Source organism: Mycetomoellerius zeteki, unplaced genomic scaffold (genome assembly GCF_001594055.1).
Source record: "Mycetomoellerius zeteki isolate Tzet28-1 unplaced genomic scaffold, Tzet1.0 scaffold202, whole genome shotgun sequence".
In the NCBI taxonomy this organism is placed as follows: Eukaryota; Metazoa; Arthropoda; class Insecta; order Hymenoptera; family Formicidae; genus Mycetomoellerius; species Mycetomoellerius zeteki.
Window position 1 is genome coordinate 305,152 of NW_017256980.1, and position 18,555 is coordinate 323,706.

The 18,555-nt window shown below is 33.9% G+C and overlaps 2 protein-coding genes across 3 annotated transcripts; both read right to left on the minus strand.

The window, feature by feature from the left end:
• Window positions 1-1,910: 1,910 nt before the first annotated feature.
• LOC108722396 (uncharacterized) lies at window positions 1,911-9,336 on the minus strand. 2 transcript variants are annotated; one of them, XM_018447484.1, is made up of 6 exons: window positions 8,933-9,336; window positions 6,617-6,840; window positions 5,283-5,444; window positions 4,973-5,180; window positions 4,221-4,416; window positions 1,911-4,010 (listed from the first exon to the last, which is right to left on the minus strand). In XM_018447484.1, the coding sequence occupies exons 2-6, from the start codon at window positions 6,797-6,799 to the stop codon at window positions 3,818-3,820; spliced, it is 942 nt and encodes a 313-aa protein (XP_018302986.1). In that variant the 5' UTR covers window positions 6,800-6,840; window positions 8,933-9,336; the 3' UTR covers window positions 1,911-3,817. The 2 variants fall into 2 exon arrangements, with proteins under 2 accessions (XP_018302986.1, XP_018302987.1); XM_018447485.1 differs by lacking the exon at window positions 8,933-9,336 and adding an exon at window positions 8,685-8,807.
• A 6,420-nt stretch (window positions 9,337-15,756) lies between these two features.
• Sec61beta (Sec61 translocon subunit beta) lies at window positions 15,757-17,382 on the minus strand. Its single transcript, XM_018447443.1, has 3 exons — window positions 17,082-17,382; window positions 16,807-17,003; window positions 15,757-16,216 (listed from the first exon to the last, which is right to left on the minus strand). The coding sequence occupies exons 1-3, from the start codon at window positions 17,082-17,084 to the stop codon at window positions 16,129-16,131; spliced, it is 288 nt and encodes a 95-aa protein (XP_018302945.1). The 5' UTR covers window positions 17,085-17,382; the 3' UTR covers window positions 15,757-16,128.
• Window positions 17,383-18,555: the final 1,173 nt, after the last annotated feature.

The window sequence follows — 18,555 nt, forward strand, 5'->3', positions numbered from 1 at the left end:
TGTGTGTGTGTGTGTGTGTGTGTGTGTGTGTGTGTGTGTGTGTGTGTAAGAGAGAAAGCAAAAAAGAGAGAGATAAGGTTTGGGACTAGAGCTCTCTACTTATACGTATAGATATTAATAGACTCATGTATAATGTTAATACTTCGTTTATATACGTTCAATGCGCATCACGCGTTACTTCACATTGACACACTCGAAACACACACGACCGAAACGATTATTCTCTAATCCACACGCCCTTTCTCTGCTCTGCTAAGGACAAACGAAAAAAACGGGGCTATCTCATAAGTCATTAGAAACGTAGGATTGCAATATACGAACTGCAATAGTCTGACGCAGCTGGGGTCTTTGTCGACAGTGGCCAAATGCAATATAGCGTTACGCTATAAGATAGAAGTAGTTACGGGAGAAGAGGAAGAGAAGAAGAAGCGAGGATAGGGTCGCGTGAACGGGCATACTGATCCCCGCCTTTTGAGGCGAGACTAAGCGTCTCCTACTTCGCTTCCCTCAATGATCCTTGCTGTGTATAAGTTACCTTGCGTCCTGGCGCAACGTAACGCAATCTTCTCTTTAATTTAGTTCATGTTAATTTTCTTTTTTATGATACGTTCACACGTGTATCGCGCGTTTTACTTCGCTTTTATATCATGTTAAATGAAGTTTCTAAAAAGATTTTGTATGAGAGATTTTTTACGACGCGTATCATTGAGAGATTTCTATCGAAAAACCATCTGAGGAAACACCGTTGCGTCTAGACCCATACAGCACAGAATTTGCAACAATATCGCTGCAAAATCTCTACAATATTGCTGCAACATGCAATGTTGCAGCAGTGTTACTGTACCTTTTGTGCAACTTTGTGCTGTGGGGGGAAGCCGGTTCATCGACGCGATCCGAGATTTTCATTACGATAGCGCTAATAATAACGCTAATGTTAACGTAACGATAATGTTAATAAGAATGTGACAACAATAATAATATTAATACTAACCATAATAATGATAGGAGAAAGGGAATCCGATGTCCTACGGAAACAAATGTTAGGTCATCGATTGACTGAATTACTTCTATCTCTCTCTCTGTCTCTCTCTCTCTTTCGCGCGCGCGCGCGCGCACGTTCTTTTAACAATCGAATCGAGAGTCGAGTCACGCCAATTGACCAGCTAGCAACGGACGTCCTCAGACAGCCTAATGTGGAATGCAAATGTAGTTGAGAGGGCCGTATGGAAAAGTAGTTCGATCCGCTCTTATCAAAGCGCGTGCAATCAACTTTTATTTTAATCGACGACTCTCATTCCTATATTTCGTATGGACTATATGGTATTTTTGTAGTCCTTTCTTATCACTTTTTAGACGAACGGAAGTAAGGAACCGCGATAAGCGATGGACGGCACATACTATTATCTATTATTTGTATATTATAGTATATGTATTAAACGTAGACGCGCGCGAATGCAGTCGGACTTAGATACGCGAGGAAGATGCCATTCGTGTATAGCAGAGTCGTAATATTTCGTCCCCTTATCCACCATTCCTTGCTCCCTCCAAGTCCTCGGTTTTTTATTTTCTTTCTTTTAGCAAAGAGGCACAGGTAATGTTTTGATCTCTTTTCCCTTGGTACTCAAAACGCTGTGCTGCCCATGTATTGATATACGATTTTTCGGACGTGTTAAGGAAAAAAAAATTACCTTGCGTAATACAAAGTGTCTTTCACGCATCGAAAATCGACAATTTGATGTATAACGGGAATTGAAGTTTTTTCTACGAACGCTGCGTAGTTTTTCTACGGCAGCTGAACATATTCCACGAGAAGACACGAGATATATTACATTTAAGTAGCTTACTATATTATTGATAACAATTATATATATACGTGATTATATATATACATATACATATATACGTGTGTGTATATATATATGCATATGTATATATAATCACGTAAAGGAAAAATGGAAAAAAAAGATTAGTGGATGATGCTGTTTATACTTAGGACGGCGCATATGTTTTCACCTGTGGTTACATATTATTATGGATTATTACGTGCGAGTAAATAATATAAATTAGAGAATGGAAGAAACATTTGGACAAGAGAGACCATAACGTTGCAAGCACCGTAGGTAGGCCCACTCAATACAGTAAGATTATTATAAGAAGAATATATTAATAATTATTATAATATGACTGCTCGTTTTATGCTCGGCGCTATACATTTCATTGTCATTATTATATCACCATTTATTAATGATATACATACAAACAAATAAAATGTGTTTATAAATATGAAGCGAACTTTACGTAATCTGTCGACGTTTATTGCGATCTGCTCTCCGAATCTCTTCAAATCTTATTTAAAAGATATAATATTTGATGAGATCATATAATATAATTAAGAGGACAAGATAGTCAATCAATAATTCCACGATTCAGGATCAGTAATTATTTATTATCTAAACTTCAAAGTTATATGTAACAGTAAAGTATTGGGAAGTAATATTTGAATCATTTATTCATGAGGAATTCGTTTCATGCGCGTCATTAATTTGAATTATCGCTACATATGTTTTATAAGTTTCCTTCGAAATTTGTTTTTATTTCGTATTCTGGGGACGTTCTATCGGTACAGAGATATGTTTAATATTGCTATGACTCAATAATTTGATCGAAAGCTTCGGGATTGCAATCGGGACGTATGTACCACGTTCGCATCTAAAAGTTCTTTGTAAGCATCCTACATGAACATACTAACGAAATGAATAGCGATTATGATAAGTGAAATGTAAGTAAACTTGACTGTTTTATTACGTTCGTCTCTGGCGATAAATATTGCTTATTCGCTACCGAGTTATGAAAATTAGGATGCACACATGTTCCGTTTTTCTTCGATATGTGTTTCTACTAATTACCTTTAACGAATCGACAGTATCAATCGCCAATCATTACGGACCATCAATTTTCAAAGTTACTATTAGTTTAAAAAATGGGCTACATCGTCTTATTTATATTACATTAAAATCTCGTTTTAAATTTCGTTTCTGCGATATTTAAGACACATACTTTTTTATTAGTTGACAGCGAGCGCGGTAAACCGCTGCCTAATTTATTTCCAAGAACTACTCTTGGAACAACATATAATATTATTCATTTAAAGTAGCGATTGACTAATCGAATATAGTGACGCTTTATAAGAGATTTTCTTTTTAAGCCTGGATATTATTTGGAACATACACAAATTATATATTATTTCCAATCTCTTCTTTTATCTAATCTTCTTGTATCTAAAATTAGAGTTTAAGTACGTACATAAATAAAGCCGCTAATCAAGTCGTTGATTACCGTTGACTTGTCGTACAGAAACGATGCTCGAATTGGTCGTTAAGCTACTTTTACATTGGTACCCATATAACATCGCTACAAAAATAATTTTCTTTGTTCATCTCATCATTCGATTCTATACAAAAAGTCATCGGTAACGTTTATGCCTAACGCCAGGAAAGGCTTTTAGTTACAAAAATAATAATACTTCATCTTTTGTAAGCCTTTTCATTTTGAAAAGGAATTCCTTCTCGGTTCCCACATACCGAAATTGATGTGCATGACCAAGTACAGTCTAATTCCTCGAGATCGTGCCGATAGAGTGTTGTTGGATTGGGATTTACGGTTTGGCCATCGAGTTTATATTTTTGTCAGCAGATAGACGGGGTTCTCGATGCCGCAGAGAAAGATAAAGTAGCACTCAGAGGGCTGTACTGGTTGAAGCTGTTGCTATCGACTGCACGCCGGACTCAGAATTCGGACGTCCGGCGTGTGGTTACAGCTACGTGGACGCTGCGAGGCTGATAGACGTTGATTCGGTGACGGCTGATCTCGGCTTCACGTCCAGGGAATCGTAGAGTGGAAATTCACAGCAGAATATAAACTTGAGGAAATGTGGCACCTCAACGTAGATAGACGGTGGTATCGGTATCAACGGTGACGTTGATCGCTTGTAGTAGCGATACTCCGCGTTACTGAAAACATTTGCAAAACATGAGTAAATCGAAATTCGTATGAATTTACAATAGTTCAACATCTTAATGTTCTGACCGTTATGGCGCTTCTTAATTTAAAGCATAATATATAATATATAAGACACATTTTTTTAAATTTCATATTTAAGTCTTTGTTGAATAATTTTTTTAGGTTTGCGAAAATTTTTAATGCACTTCTGCGATACTCACTCCCTGTATCTTTCATCCGATGCCTTTTCCAATAATGGCATCCCCGATAGAAATAAAATAATAAGCGTCGTGAAGATCGGGGATGCGATAACAACCCATTCCGCGCCTTCGATGACATTTAGAGATATTACAAATATCCCCCACCAGACGACGATCTCGCCGAAATAATTTGGGTGCCGAGAAAGCCTCCAAAGTCCTAGAAACGTTGACTTGTAAATGCAAATTTATTGCAATCGAAAAATGATTTCAATGAAATAAATCCTTAGATAAGAAGCAATAATATGTAGAATCCCTAATTATATATACATATTTATTTATGAGAATCAGATTAACCAACGTTTTTATAACACTTGTCTTATTAATGAAATCTCGGACGATGCTGTTAAGTAAAATTTTATTAGTAATATAAAAAAAACGTAATGGAACTCCACAAAAGGAGTTCCATTATTTTCGGACATATAACCCACCGACTAAAAGTAACATAACATCAATGTTATAATTTCACACTCGAGTATGCAACTGTTATGTAACATGTGTTATATCGCATTTACATTGTTGAGTAAAATTATAACATTGATGTTACCCTCTAAATTCTTTGGAGTAGAATCTCACTCTGAAGAGTGAAAATTGAGCCTATCTTGAAAAGTATCTATATTCAAGAGTGAGATTTCACTCGTTAGAGTGAGATCTGAAAGTTTTAAAGAATATGTTGCTGTTAATTAGTGTTTACTGGAAATCAAAGGGAGTCTCACCGTCGTTACACCACTTCCCATTGTTCACCGGATCTTGTTTGAAGGTGAACTTTTGCAGATCGGCATAGGTCTCAGCTAGCAGGCCAACCAAGAAGAGACCCGTGCCGGCGCTGTCGAGCGTCGTCATCGTCTTTGGCGCGGGCGGTATTTTGTGTCGTGGAGAATTGATTATTATCACAGGCAGGCTGACAACGTACACCCACACAGCCTGTGAATCGATAACACTCCTCGATATATCATATCCTTGCTAGGAAAATTAAACGGGAGGCATCGCAATCGAAACGAATGTGCGCGATACTCTCTACTTTACCTGAAATGTCCAGAACACGGCGAAGCGGATCACGTTACTGCGACGATCGTCGAATCTCTTATCACGGCCTATTTTGACGATTCTGTATAGGAGGTACCCGGAGAGCCGCATGCCCCACAGGCATACGAATATGGTCACCATCATTTGCCGACTGTCGTACGTCTACACGGGGAAGAAAGACACGCAGTTATTTACACCGATACTTGTGACGTCTAATAATATAAAACAAGCGTCATAGAAAAAAGTTTATAGACAGGCACAAGTCATCCGTTAATAAATATTAATTATATCTTGCCGTTTTATTTATAGCAACGGTTTCATTGAGGATAAAATTGTCGATGATAAAATCTACAGTGGCAATATGCCGCGTGAATCTCGAAGTGCATTCGAACTTCGAGAGAAAAAATCAATCTAAAATAATGATTTGCAAATCTGGTCTGTAAATATCGCAAATGCAATCATTATCGAAGATTATTTACAGTTGCGATAAAAAAATTAAGTGATTTTAATATAAAACTTATCATGTAATAATAATAATAATTAATAGCATTAATAGTCATTAAAAGGAATTAATAATAAACGAGGAAGTATCTTCATCTAATTTGTGATCTCTCCATCTATTTTCGAGTCTCTTAAAACTTTTACAAATCTGTCTTAATAGGTTCTTTCCTGATAAACTTGTTAACGCATTTTAACCTTTAGTACACACGATGATTTTCTGGCTTTCTATACTACACACGATTGGATCGTACATGTTTCAGATTAATTTTAATTTCTTTTACAAGTACATAAAAATTAATAAGTAATTCTTACATATAGTTTAATATCTTTAGAAAGCATTTGTACTCTCTAAAACTTTTAGAATGAATCTCACTCTGCAAAATTCTATGTAACGTATTCATTAATTGTAATTTCTCACTCACAATATAACTGTAATAACACAAGTGTCATATTATAAATGGGAAATTACAATTAACAAGTACATTACATGCAACTTTGTGTTTGCTGATTGAAGAATGAAATCTCACTCTTAAAGATTGAAAATTGAACTATTCTTTTTCAAGACTGTCTCAATTTTCACTCTTTAGTCTTTAGCGAGATTCCACTCTATAAAGAATTTAAAGAGTAAGGGGCTGTGAATTTTAAAAAATTGTATACAAATGTTATAACTAATTGGTTCCCCTAGTATTAAAAAAAAATATGCAGAGTACGAATGATACAAAGGTCTAAGGTCTAAGGGTTAATATTCAGATTTTATCCGTCAAATATAAAATCCTCCCTACGTGCGTCACACGTGCACGAGAGGAGATGTAAGATAACGTGTCAGACAGTACCTTGCCCACTTGACCGAGAAAGAAAGTGAGGAGAGCGAGGATGATGAAGTTGGTGCCGCCGGCGAAGTCCGTCAGCTTGTCCATCTGAAAAGTGGCCGCGATCGTAAAGAAAATCAGCTGCATACCGACGGTCACAATCGCGCTCACGGCGAGATGATCCTCGTCCAAAATGTCGACCGCCATGTCCTCGACGTTAATCGTCTCCGAATAAATTACCTCGGATTCTGAAACACGATTTTATCCGCGTTGGTATATCAAAGAATCATTATTTAAAATTTTTTAATTTTAATTTAAAATTATAAACACTTTAATATACATACAGCTGAGAAATATTTATCTTGGAAATGCGTTCGTAGGACGTTCTCCAGACGTCTTTAAGACGTCCCTTGGAGATCTATACCGTATGGAATACTTAGAGTTCTTCTATAGAGGAAAGTCGCCGATACTGGGATAAGTCTCATAAAGTGACACCCCCTTATTTCTCAGAAACTAACTAATGCATTTTATTAATACTAATAAAATCATGATCTATTTATGATATAAAATCATGAGCTAATTAAAGAAGTACACATTCATAATTCGCATATTTGTGGTTTGTTTCTATACCAAATCAGCTAAAAACGAATTGTACGAATGCGAAAATAAAATTCTTACGATTTTCCTTTGCAAATTGCGTGGTTTAAATAATAGTAACTATAATAGTAATATTGAATATTACGTCATTTTAAATGGTTGTAGTTTCCTAAATCAGTATTTATATTATTTTTTCTCTTACTTGTTAGTCTTTTCATAATACGATTTTAAATTAAAAATTAGGGTGCAGCGTAAACCGCCACACACCTATCTGTAAAACAGACCATGAGCTAACTTAATCTTTATAATGTTGCTTTATAGTGTCAAATAAGTCTATTGGAGCTCAAGGCAATCGTGTATATATGGAAAAACTCTTGAAAAACTATCGCATTACATATTTGTATCTTGCAGAACAGCATAAAATAAATATGCATATAATTCAATAAAAATGTTTTATAACGAAGTGAAAAGATTCTGGAAAATCTTATATATATTCACTTGTAGGTACTTTATACAGATAATGCTTATAAAATAAAAAGAATATGAATACGTAGCATTACTGCCTACTGTGTCAATTTTGGAGCTCATCTTGTCAGACGCTCATTTTTGCTTATCTTACGAAAAAATTAATTATTGCAAAATTGCAAACAGTATCATAAAAACTGCTTATACTATCTGATAGAAGACACTTTTCAGTTGTACTTACGTTTTTAAAGTTTTATTTTTACCTTTTGTTTAAGAAATATTGTCTAAAAACAAAGTGGTATGTCGGTATCGGCGACTTTCCTCTATATATATCTGATTGTGAGAATCGTTCTCTCGGAATCAACAATCATTTGGAGGAGGAAAATGCCAAGTAAATTAAATAGAGAAAATTTTTAGTATTTCGAGTTAAATGAAAAATATTAATGATGTATATAATAGTATTAAATGATACGGCGGCTTTTAAAAGAAAATGAAATTTGCAAAATTTTTTATCTTTAAGTTACCCCAGGTAATTAAATCTCTTCACGTAAATCTAAAATTAATTGAATTATTCTTCTTACGAATAAAATATGTAAAGGAATCAAGAATCACCCCAATTTGGATTAAATTAAAAATTAAGGAAGAAAAACGCAGCTACTATTTAGTATGAATTAAAACGCGTCTTTAATTCTCTGAATTATAAAATTTCGTGTGACTTCTTGTTATTCTAAAAAATCAGTATTAGAAGAGAAAAAAAGCGGATCGATACCGGATCTTATGTCCTGGCAAATTAACAAGTTACATGTTCTAGATAAACAAACTGCTCATATACGTCGACGTATATTACGATTTCCGCAATGCGGAAAACGCGGTGCGTCGAGGATGTGCCCATAGCTGTAACACGGAGCCATTTTCAGGGAAATTCACTAAGAAATTTATGACATAAGGAACACCGTGCGCGTTCTTGGCAGCAATATTTTGAATAATTTGAGAACGTTGCAGCGCGTGCAGCTTATGAATTTAGAATTACCTTCGAAGCTCCTTCCCTCTCTCTTTCTGCAAAATAATCTAGCGTGCACGCATGGTTCTATCCATTATCGAGCAAGATGTTGAATAAAACGATGTTGAACGTCTCCGTCTTTAAATATATGTAACGCTGTCACTGTGTTGCGGAATGACAACGTTATCGATGTTGCGGATCTTTCAATTTTTCCAAAGCGGCGAGAGGAAGAGAGAAAGAGAAAGAATGAGAGGGAGAGGAGAGAAAAAAGAAATTACCTCTCCCATGGAGAACCGCATTTCTCGCGGTGGTTTACCAGCGGTACCGTACGTCTCGCCCAGACGCCATTTCGCTGGGCAGGCAAGAGGAAAAATCTGATGTCACCGCGACTAAAACGAGACGCGCACTCCCGCACGACGGTATCACGTGTGCGATGTGAGTCCGCCGCGGGTCGGCGACGCTCGCGAGCTCTCGCGCGGCCCATCGACGGCGGAGGAGCGCGAGATGCGCGTGTCCGCCCCCTCGCCCGCCGCCTCCCTCGTCGTCGTCGGGTGGTCGGAGAACGGACGGGAATCACCTCCGCGGTGGCACAGCACCCTCGTGCCGCTCCGCTCCCTTTCCTCCCGGCGATGCGCGTTCTCCCTGGCGCCTCCAATGCGCACGCTTCTGGAGCGCGCCTCTCCGCCGAGAGACCACAGCGGAGCGGGATCCGTCCCCATTCATTTTCAGGGACATGTGAACTACGTCAGACGGACCGCGACTTCGGCGTGCCTCAATTCCCCTTCGTGCGTCGATTTTGGAAGGACGAGTCGTGCTTTTTTTTTATTGTTTGAATAAATTGAATTTTATACGCGCTCACTTTTTTTTTTTAATTTTTTTAGTTCCTTTCTTAAGATTTTTTACAATTACTTACGGAATCACAAGATCTTTACATGATTCACACAGATTTCTAGATATATAGAGGTAAATGAAAATCTTAGAGTGTCGAATAGTGTCTTAAAAAGACTTTGCCATCGATCTTGATTTTTTCTCGACTCCTATATATAATATATTTTCTAGCATTTCTTCGCTCGTTTTTACGATGATTCTTTTTATGATACAATATTTTATCATATTGTTATGAATCGCCTCCCTTATCCTTCCCCTTCACCACTCTATTTTTTTCTGTCTTCCATGCTATTTTTTTGTAATTTTGTACTCGACCTCCATTTATTCTAACGATACACGTTTTGTATACATTTTATTTATTGCGATTATCTCCTTCTTGTACAATTCGAAAGTGTTGCGTATAATTCAGTGCAGCGAAAGAATCAATATTCGATGCGCCGGCGCCTCGCAGAAAACGCTCAGGAACAGAAATATGCAGAAACCCTCGCAACACCACGAACGCAAGAACATGTTGATCGCATGCTTGTAGATGCACGCTTGCAGAGAAAAAACTCTAAATAAACTCAATCATGATTCCAATGAAAAAACTTACGTCTTACTATTATAACAGTACTTGAAATACACGTTATAACAAGAATTATTATGAACAAAACGACGTGGTAATACAGGACTCTTAATATTCAAAATATAAAAATATAATAAATAGGGCAAATAAGAGTCAATAATGCTATCTGAATAATAAATTCATATATGTATTTTAAAATTACATATTCGGTTTTATATCAAGCCCTCTTCAAACATAACAAAATTGATAACGGGATTACGCAAAATTTTTTAGAAATATAAAGTTAGAAACATGCTGATTAGTATGTAGTAACGATGAATGTTTAAAGCACGGAAATTGCTCATCATGCGATTGGTTGACCGAATGTGAAAAATTTCTCGTTATTCTAGTAAGAGAATATAAAGAAAATAAATTTATGTTGTATATTGAATATTGAAAATAAACAATAAAACGTCTCTCTGATAAAAACTCACCTCAAAGTCTATAAAATAAAAGAAATCAAGTCAACGGAGAATTGTTCGTCCGCAGATAAATTACCATAGTGATGAACTGTTTATTCGAAAAACATAAAAATTAGAACTTAATGATGCGTACAGAAAAAATCATTCTTATAGAATGCACCTTTTCTATCTTACAAGCAGTTTAATTCAATTTTTACCGATTGAAATTTGTAACGATTTCGTAAACACTCAAGAAAAATCTTGTCAAGTTTTTTGCTTTAGAGAAAAGAGAAGAATAGAAGACAAAATTAATTGGCTTTCGAACAAAAAAAAAGAGACGGGAACACAAGAACATTAAACCGATTACAATTGTTAAAAAAACTATAATATTTTAATAATTTGAACAACAAGAACTATGTTCCTTCTTCATCATTGCAAATGGCCCAGTCTGCACAAAATGATTCTCTTAATATTGCCTGTCTTTCTCCACAGGCTTCTGATGTACATACATCAATAGATAAAGCTTTGTGTCCTGGGTTCATACGCCCTGATTCTTTCTCTTCCTCTGAAATTTTCGATGTACATACATCTATAGAAAAAGCTTCACGTTCTCCTGTGTTCATACGCCCTGATTCTTTCTCTTCCTCTGAAATTTCTCCATTTTTTCTTCCATCAGAAATAAATGGTTTGTGAATTTATCTTCTGTAGATATTCTGGTGAATATTTAATGCTTTTTGCAGTTAGGAGAAAATTTCGCACTGCTTATGACTAACAGAAAGAACATTACGTTTGAGTGTATCAAAAGCATTGAACACAGTGTTCGTAGATTACCCATCGATAAGAAGATAGACATCACAAATCATTCATTACCTATACTTAACAACATAGTCGGTCCCTATTCACTTATCACCTACTGAAGAAAGATTATTATAAAACAGGAGAAAGATACTGAAAAATTCATGTTGTCTCATCCTAATATCATTTTTACCAATGCAGACAAGGGCAACGTAACGGTCACCCTAAACAAAGATAATTACGTAAACAGCATTAAAAACATGTTAGATGACAAAGAGACTTACGAAGTTATCAAGAAGGATCCTACTAAAAAACTTATAATATCTCTTAAATCTCTGCTTTCAAGATGGAAGAATTGCAGCTACATTAATGTTTCTAAATATAAACATTTATACAGCAGCGATGGGATACTTCCAAGGGTGTATGCTCTACCTAAGATACATAAACATAACTGCCCATTTAGGATCATCTCATCCATAGATAATTACACTTCACTCATTACTTACATAATATAATTTATAATTCTTTACCTAAAGTAGATAGTTACATAAAAAACAGTTTCCAGCTAGTTGATAAACTAAAAGGCACATCGGAAATGATTTCAAATTAATTTCTTTGGATGTGTGTGTGTGTGTGTGTGTGTGTCATATCGTTATTTACTAACATACCGATGGACTTGACAGTTGATTGCATCAACGACAATTGGACTCATATCTCAAAGAAATGTGATTTTCCAAAAACAGAATTCTTGACGGCAGTTTGTTTTATTTTAGACTCTACTTATTTCATTTTCGACAAAATTATTTATAAACAGAATTTCGGTACGCCTATGGGTTCACCCTTGTCTCCCATCGTTGCTGACTTGGTGATGTAAAGATTAGAAAGAACATCCTTGATGTTGTTCAATGATAACATTCTTTTTTATTACAGCTATGTCGATGACTTATGCGCTTCGGTTCATGCATCCAAGATAGAATCTTTCTTTAATATTTTTAATTCTTTCCGTCCTCGCTTAGGCCGGAATCAGACTATGCATTGAAGATTGAGATTGAAGATTGAAAAATTCAAATTTGACCAATCGAAACGAAAGGAGCTAAAATTTCTTTGTCCTTATTGGTCAAATTTCAATCTTCAATCTTCAACCTCAATCTTCAATGCATAGTCTGATTCCGGCCTTACAATTCACTTTGGAAGTTGGTGATGATTCGCTGAATTTTCTAGATGTCACAATCTTTATTACTTAAAGAGAATCAATTGAGATTCGACTGGTATCATAAACCTAGCTTTTCGGGTAAATTTTTAAATTATCTGTCCAATCATCCGACCTCACAGAAGGCACAATTTACAGTTTAGTAGACAGAGCTCTCTATCTGTCAGATGCAGTTTTCTACACCAAGAATATAACCTTTATCATAAATATTCTTTTGGAAAACGATTATGCGCTTAATTTCATCTTTGATACTATTTGCAACAGAATCAAGGAAATTACTTATAAAAAAAATAGCGTGATCAATAACTCTGACGAAAATGAAAAATCTGGGGTCATCACTTCGTGGTTTACAGTCCCTCACGGAAAAATATTACCTCCTATTTCATAGTAACTATCCAAATTTCCTAGTTACTATGAAATTTTGGTGATAATTATCAAAAAATCATAATAAACTGTGAACCATTGATAGTTATTATTTTATACTTGATAATAAACATCACTATGTTGATAATAAACTATGAGTGATAATGATAGTACTAATAACAATTGATGATAGCTAAAAATCTCTTCATAGTTGCTATGAAACTTTTGACAATTACTATCTTACACTTAATAATAACTATAATACACTTAATAATAACTATAATACACTTAATAATAACTATAATACATTCTGTAGTTATTATTAAATTGTTGATAATACATTATCATTTTTATGTTTATTATCAAATATTAAAGATAGTAACTATCTCATGCTTGATAGTAACCTTATTTACTATTAGACATTTAATAGTAGATCATAATAAACTGTAAAATAATTTTTTATTAAGTATTTTTCGACTTATAAGGCTCGAAAGTTACAGTTAACATTGACAGTTATTATCTTATACATAATAATAAATATCACTATGTTGATATAGTGAACTATGAGTAGTAATGATAATACTAATAATAATTGATGATAACTACAAATCTTTTCATAGTTGCTATGAAACTTTTGATAATTATTATACTATCTTACACTTAATAATAACTATAAAACGCTCGGGAAAAAATGTTTTATATAAAATTTTATATAACTGTATAAATGGACATATTTTATATGTATAGTTATATATACATACATACACACATATATATATAGTGTTCCATTTTAAATAATGCATTAAGATTTTTCAAAAATTATTGTAGATACGAAAAAATGTTTCAAACAAAAGTTGTATGATTCGGAGGGGGACATAAAAAGGTACCATTAATTTGACCTTGGGTGGCATCGCCAAGGCCAAATCGAAGTTACGTCGATTTTTTTTAATGGAACCCCCTATTTTTCATTACTTTTTCTTGTAGCTCATCTCGAGAGCTTTTCAAAACACTATAAGAATTTGATAATATAATATAGTATATTATCAAATTCATAGTATACTATATATTCATAGTTATTATGAATTTATAGTCGCGAATTTACTGTGAATTTTTTTATAGTATTTTTTCATAGTTTTTTTCATAATATTTTGGATAGTATTTTTCCGTGAGGGAATACCTTACGTTTCGACAGTAACTGATAAATTTAAACAATTTGAAAGGGACGACATCAAAGTTTCTTACTTCAGTATGAACAAACTTTGTAAATATATAAAAGTACATAAGAGCCTCTTGGACTCTTTCTCTAAATCTGACATTGTATATAAGATTAATTGTAACGATTGCGATGCATCATATGTGGGGCAAACGGGAAGAAAACTAAAAACAAGGATTTCTGAACAGAACCATATTCGTTGGAATACTGCCTCCAAATCTGTAATAACAGATCATAAATTGCAGCTTGGTCATGATTAGAATAACATTCATATCCTAAATCAAGAGCCATATTATAATAAACGCCTTATCTCAGAGATGTTGAATATTAAAAAACAAAGAAACAGTTTAAACCTTCAAACTGACACAGAGGGTTTACACAATATTATTATATTCCAATTATAAACAAGATTTGACTTTGCATCACCAAGACGATTATCATTACAATATATTTCGTTGTGAAAGTTAGACGTATATCTTCTACATTGAATTTGATAATTTTTATATCTCTATTATCGTTTTATATACTTTGCGGTCTTTCTTCAATTTTATACTCAGGACGTTATTCACACTTATTGTAATATTTCACATTTTTCTGACTTTAAATCACTATGGTAATTTTTCTGCGAATGAATAATTCTCCGTTGACTTGATTTCTTTCATTTTATAGACTTTGAGGTGAGTTTTTACCAGAGACGTTTTATTGCTTATTTTCAATATTCAATATACGACATAAATTTATTTTCTTTATATTCTCTTACTAGAATAACGAAAAATTTTTCACATTCGGTCAACCAATCGTATGATGAGCAATTTCCGTGCTTCAAACATTCATTATTACTACATACTATTCAGCGTGTTTCTAACTTTATATTTCTAAAAAAATTTACGTAATCCCGTTATCAATTTTGTTATATCTGAAGAGGGCTTGATATAAAGCCGAAACATGTAATTTTAAAATACATATGTGAATTTATTATTTAGATAGCATTACTGACTCTTATTTGCCCTATTTATATATATTTTTATATTTTTATTTTATATAATTATTATGAATTATTATAAACATTGTGTTCTTTTTATTTCATCTGTGCAGCATCTACATCGGGAAAAATGTGTCTATTAACAACAGCAGGCTATAATTCTATTACATATAAATTATTATAAATTTACTAAAAATTATTTTGCAATGTGGACTTGTGTAATGATTTAGAAGATTTATTTTTTTTTATTTTTAAATGTCAGGTATAAGATTCTACAAAAAATTAAGAGAAGATTAAGTCTGACCAATTTAAATTTGATTCTTCTAATTTAAAAACTTCTTAACACATTATTTAAAAAAAAATATACATTAAAAACTCTGACTGAAATAAATATTTTCATAGGATAAGACAAATATAAGAATGTAAATAAACTGTACTTGCGAAGTTAATACGCTCAGTGTGAAAGCGATTTATTCGCAATCAGCGGATTCTACTCCTAAAATCCTCAATTTTATAAGATTGTCGAAAGTTACAAGTGTAAAGAAGTATGTAATGAATGATAGCCGGCTTCAGGAACCCATATAATTCACAGTTCATTTACACTTACAAATCAACTGATTTGTACAATATCAATCACAGATCAGGGTAAAAATAAGTTATATTTATTTCAATATTACATAATGTTTCATCCTTAATATTACAAACGCAAACTAAATAATTCCTCCCGTGCTTTCTCACAATACACGTAATCGATAAATTGTTTAAAAAAACGGATCTTCCCTATCGAGGCATAAAAAATATAAATGTATTTTGACCATGTAATGATGTCCACAGTATCATAATGTGTTTTGTGAGTGTTTCCTTTCAATGATATATTATCAATAACATATTATACATATTAAAAATCACGCATTAACCTGTTCGAGGCGCCAATATATGATTGCACGATGCTGAAATTTGCATTGCTCAGTGCTTCATATCTCTCTCCCAGGCCAATCTTAACATATTGCACTTAAATCTAGTTTCTAGTGTACTTGCCCCAGATATGAAGCATGAATACAGACGCAATGAACAAAAGGGACATTACTAACACTGGCACGGGTCCCCTGTAACAAAATGATTTCAATATTTATTAAAACACTACGTATCATGTGAAAGCAAATTAATGTTGTAATAGAGAATTAAATTACCAGTGTTATAGCAATTGATATTATAACAGACAGATGCTTCGAAGCATTTCCTACTGAAAAAAATCACGTCATAAAGTTACATAACGAAATCATGTAATTAAAATATGTAAATCAGGTAACGAATTGTTCTGAATCAGTACACGATCTTTTAAAATCGCATAATTTGAAAATTTACAATGATTTATTTTTTTTTGTATTTCTATCATTTAATTACTTAAAATTCGATAACAATAAAGTCATATGATGAAATTAATTTTAATATAGGGAGATATTTTTCAAATTATACATGATTATTATACATGATTTAAAAAATTCACGTACTGATTTGGAACAATCCGTTATGTGATTTACTTATTTTAATTATGATAAAACATGATTTTGTTATGTAACTTTGTGACGTGATTTTTTTCAGTAGGGTTTGATTTACTAATTTAAAACAAATTTTACTAACTGACTAATCAATAACATTAGTTAACTATTCTCTTAATCAACTGATCTATACTTACACTTTGATGCCAGGAGAGTCGTCGGTATAGAATCTCCACATGCCACCGGAGCTTGTACCGGTATTCCTGTTCCTGGCGGAGGAGGTTACGGTGGTTTTCCTCTGTCTTACCGTGCCACTACCACCTGTTCTTGGCGCTATGGCTTTGCTGGGCGATCGTCCAACAGATCCCACAGAGGTAGCGCTAGGTGCAGCAGGCTTTTTCCAAGAAATAAGAACATTCTTTAGTCTTCGTTTTAAATTAAAAAAATTATTATTTAAATTAATTATACCCACCATGGTCAAACTATTCTTATCAACAATTCAAGAGGATACTGAGAGATTCGTTCAAAAACTCCACTCGCACTCAAAATACTTCACAACGGTACTTGCGTTGTAGAAATCTTCCGTAAAATACAGATTGTTAACAAGTTGAGACGTATGAACGAGACACTCGGAAGACAACTCGTCGTTTGCTTCTTTCTTCTTCTGATCACCTATTTGTGCGAGAATCAACAGCAACGTGGCATCAAAACGTATACTAATGATACTAACGTGCACTAACGTACCACTCGTCAACGATTCGAACGCAGGGTGGCGGTACAACGCAGAATAGCAGGCGACGTGTCAAATGTATGCCCTACACGTGGTACGTGACGAACACGTCACCGTCGCAGCTACGTTTACGCTGACATCCGCGAATCAGCGCAGATTATATATTGGACAAAACGCTACATATGCAAGTTTAACCCCGGATCTACAATAGGTGTTTTAAGACTTAAGCCGTAAGAATTGACCAATTACAGTCGAATCCGAGGGGAATACTCGACTGTGATTCGCCCATTTCTTATGGCTTAAGGCTTAACCCTATTATAGATCCGGGGTAATGCTGGATTCACACTGCATCCGATTTTCGTCGTACGACGCTTTGCATCCAATCAGAAAACAGGATTCCGATAATACGATGCAAAATTCATCGGAATATAAACGAATGCACCCCATGTGATCAAAATAACAGTCGCGACTTGAGAAAATTAAGGCCATCACACGTAAAAAAATTTTAGTTGTAATCGTAAGGCCGTAAGCAAATCACTCGTGCGTTTTAAAACGCGAGATCGTAATTTTGATTGTGATTGGTTGATTTGCTTGCGACCTTATGATTACGACTAAAATTTTTGTACGTGTGATGGCCTTTAGGCGCGTTGATTGGTCCGCCATGTTTCGGGAATTCCTGCATTATATTTGATTACTTATATTTTAAAGGTATTAATAAATAGATTTCTTACGTTAAAGATTCGATTGTTTCTTGAAACGAGATTAAAATTATAAAAATAAGCAATTTATTGGAATATTTATAATTTCATTAGTACCTGATAAATTTACATGATAAATTTATTCAGTTCAAGATACACAATCGGTACGCAAAGAAAAAGAAATAAATTTTTTTTTATACTTTTAATATTTATTTTACAAATTATTGTGCATCGCCATTGACTTACTATCATATTTTTACATTTTCTTACACATTGTTTAATTATATATTTTTAATAATCTAAATACAATAAATTATGTTAAATTTTTTTCATAATGTATGACAATTAAAGATATCATTAGCTTTTGTTTCTTTGAATTTCGAAATAAAAAATAATTTTTAATTAGTATGCTTCATTTCATTTCAGAAATGTTCGGAATAGTGACAAAATAAATATTATAATACTTCGTTGTATTGAATTAAATTGCATACCACTACATATTTTTATGATGCAGTAAA

What these genes read in the sequence shown, in the direction of transcription:
- LOC108722396 (XM_018447484.1), bottom strand. Translation starts at nt 6,799, where the DNA reads ATGGCGGTCGACATTTTGGACGAGGATCATCTCGCCGTGAGCGCGATT. An exon ending in CCGTGTTCTGGACATTTCAG is followed by an intron (nt 5,181 to 5,282) that starts GTAAAGTAGAGA and finishes ATCGATTCACAG; the next exon opens with GCTGTGTGGGTGTACGTTGT. An exon ending in TCGGATGAAAGATACAGGGA is followed by an intron (nt 4,011 to 4,220) that starts GTGAGTATCGCA and finishes AAATGTTTTCAG; the next exon opens with TAACGCGGAGTATCGCTACT.
- Sec61beta (XM_018447443.1), bottom strand. An exon ending in GACTCTCCTGGCATCAAAGT is followed by an intron (nt 16,217 to 16,806) that starts GTAAGTATAGAT and finishes ATTTTGTTACAG; the next exon opens with GGGACCCGTGCCAGTGTTAG.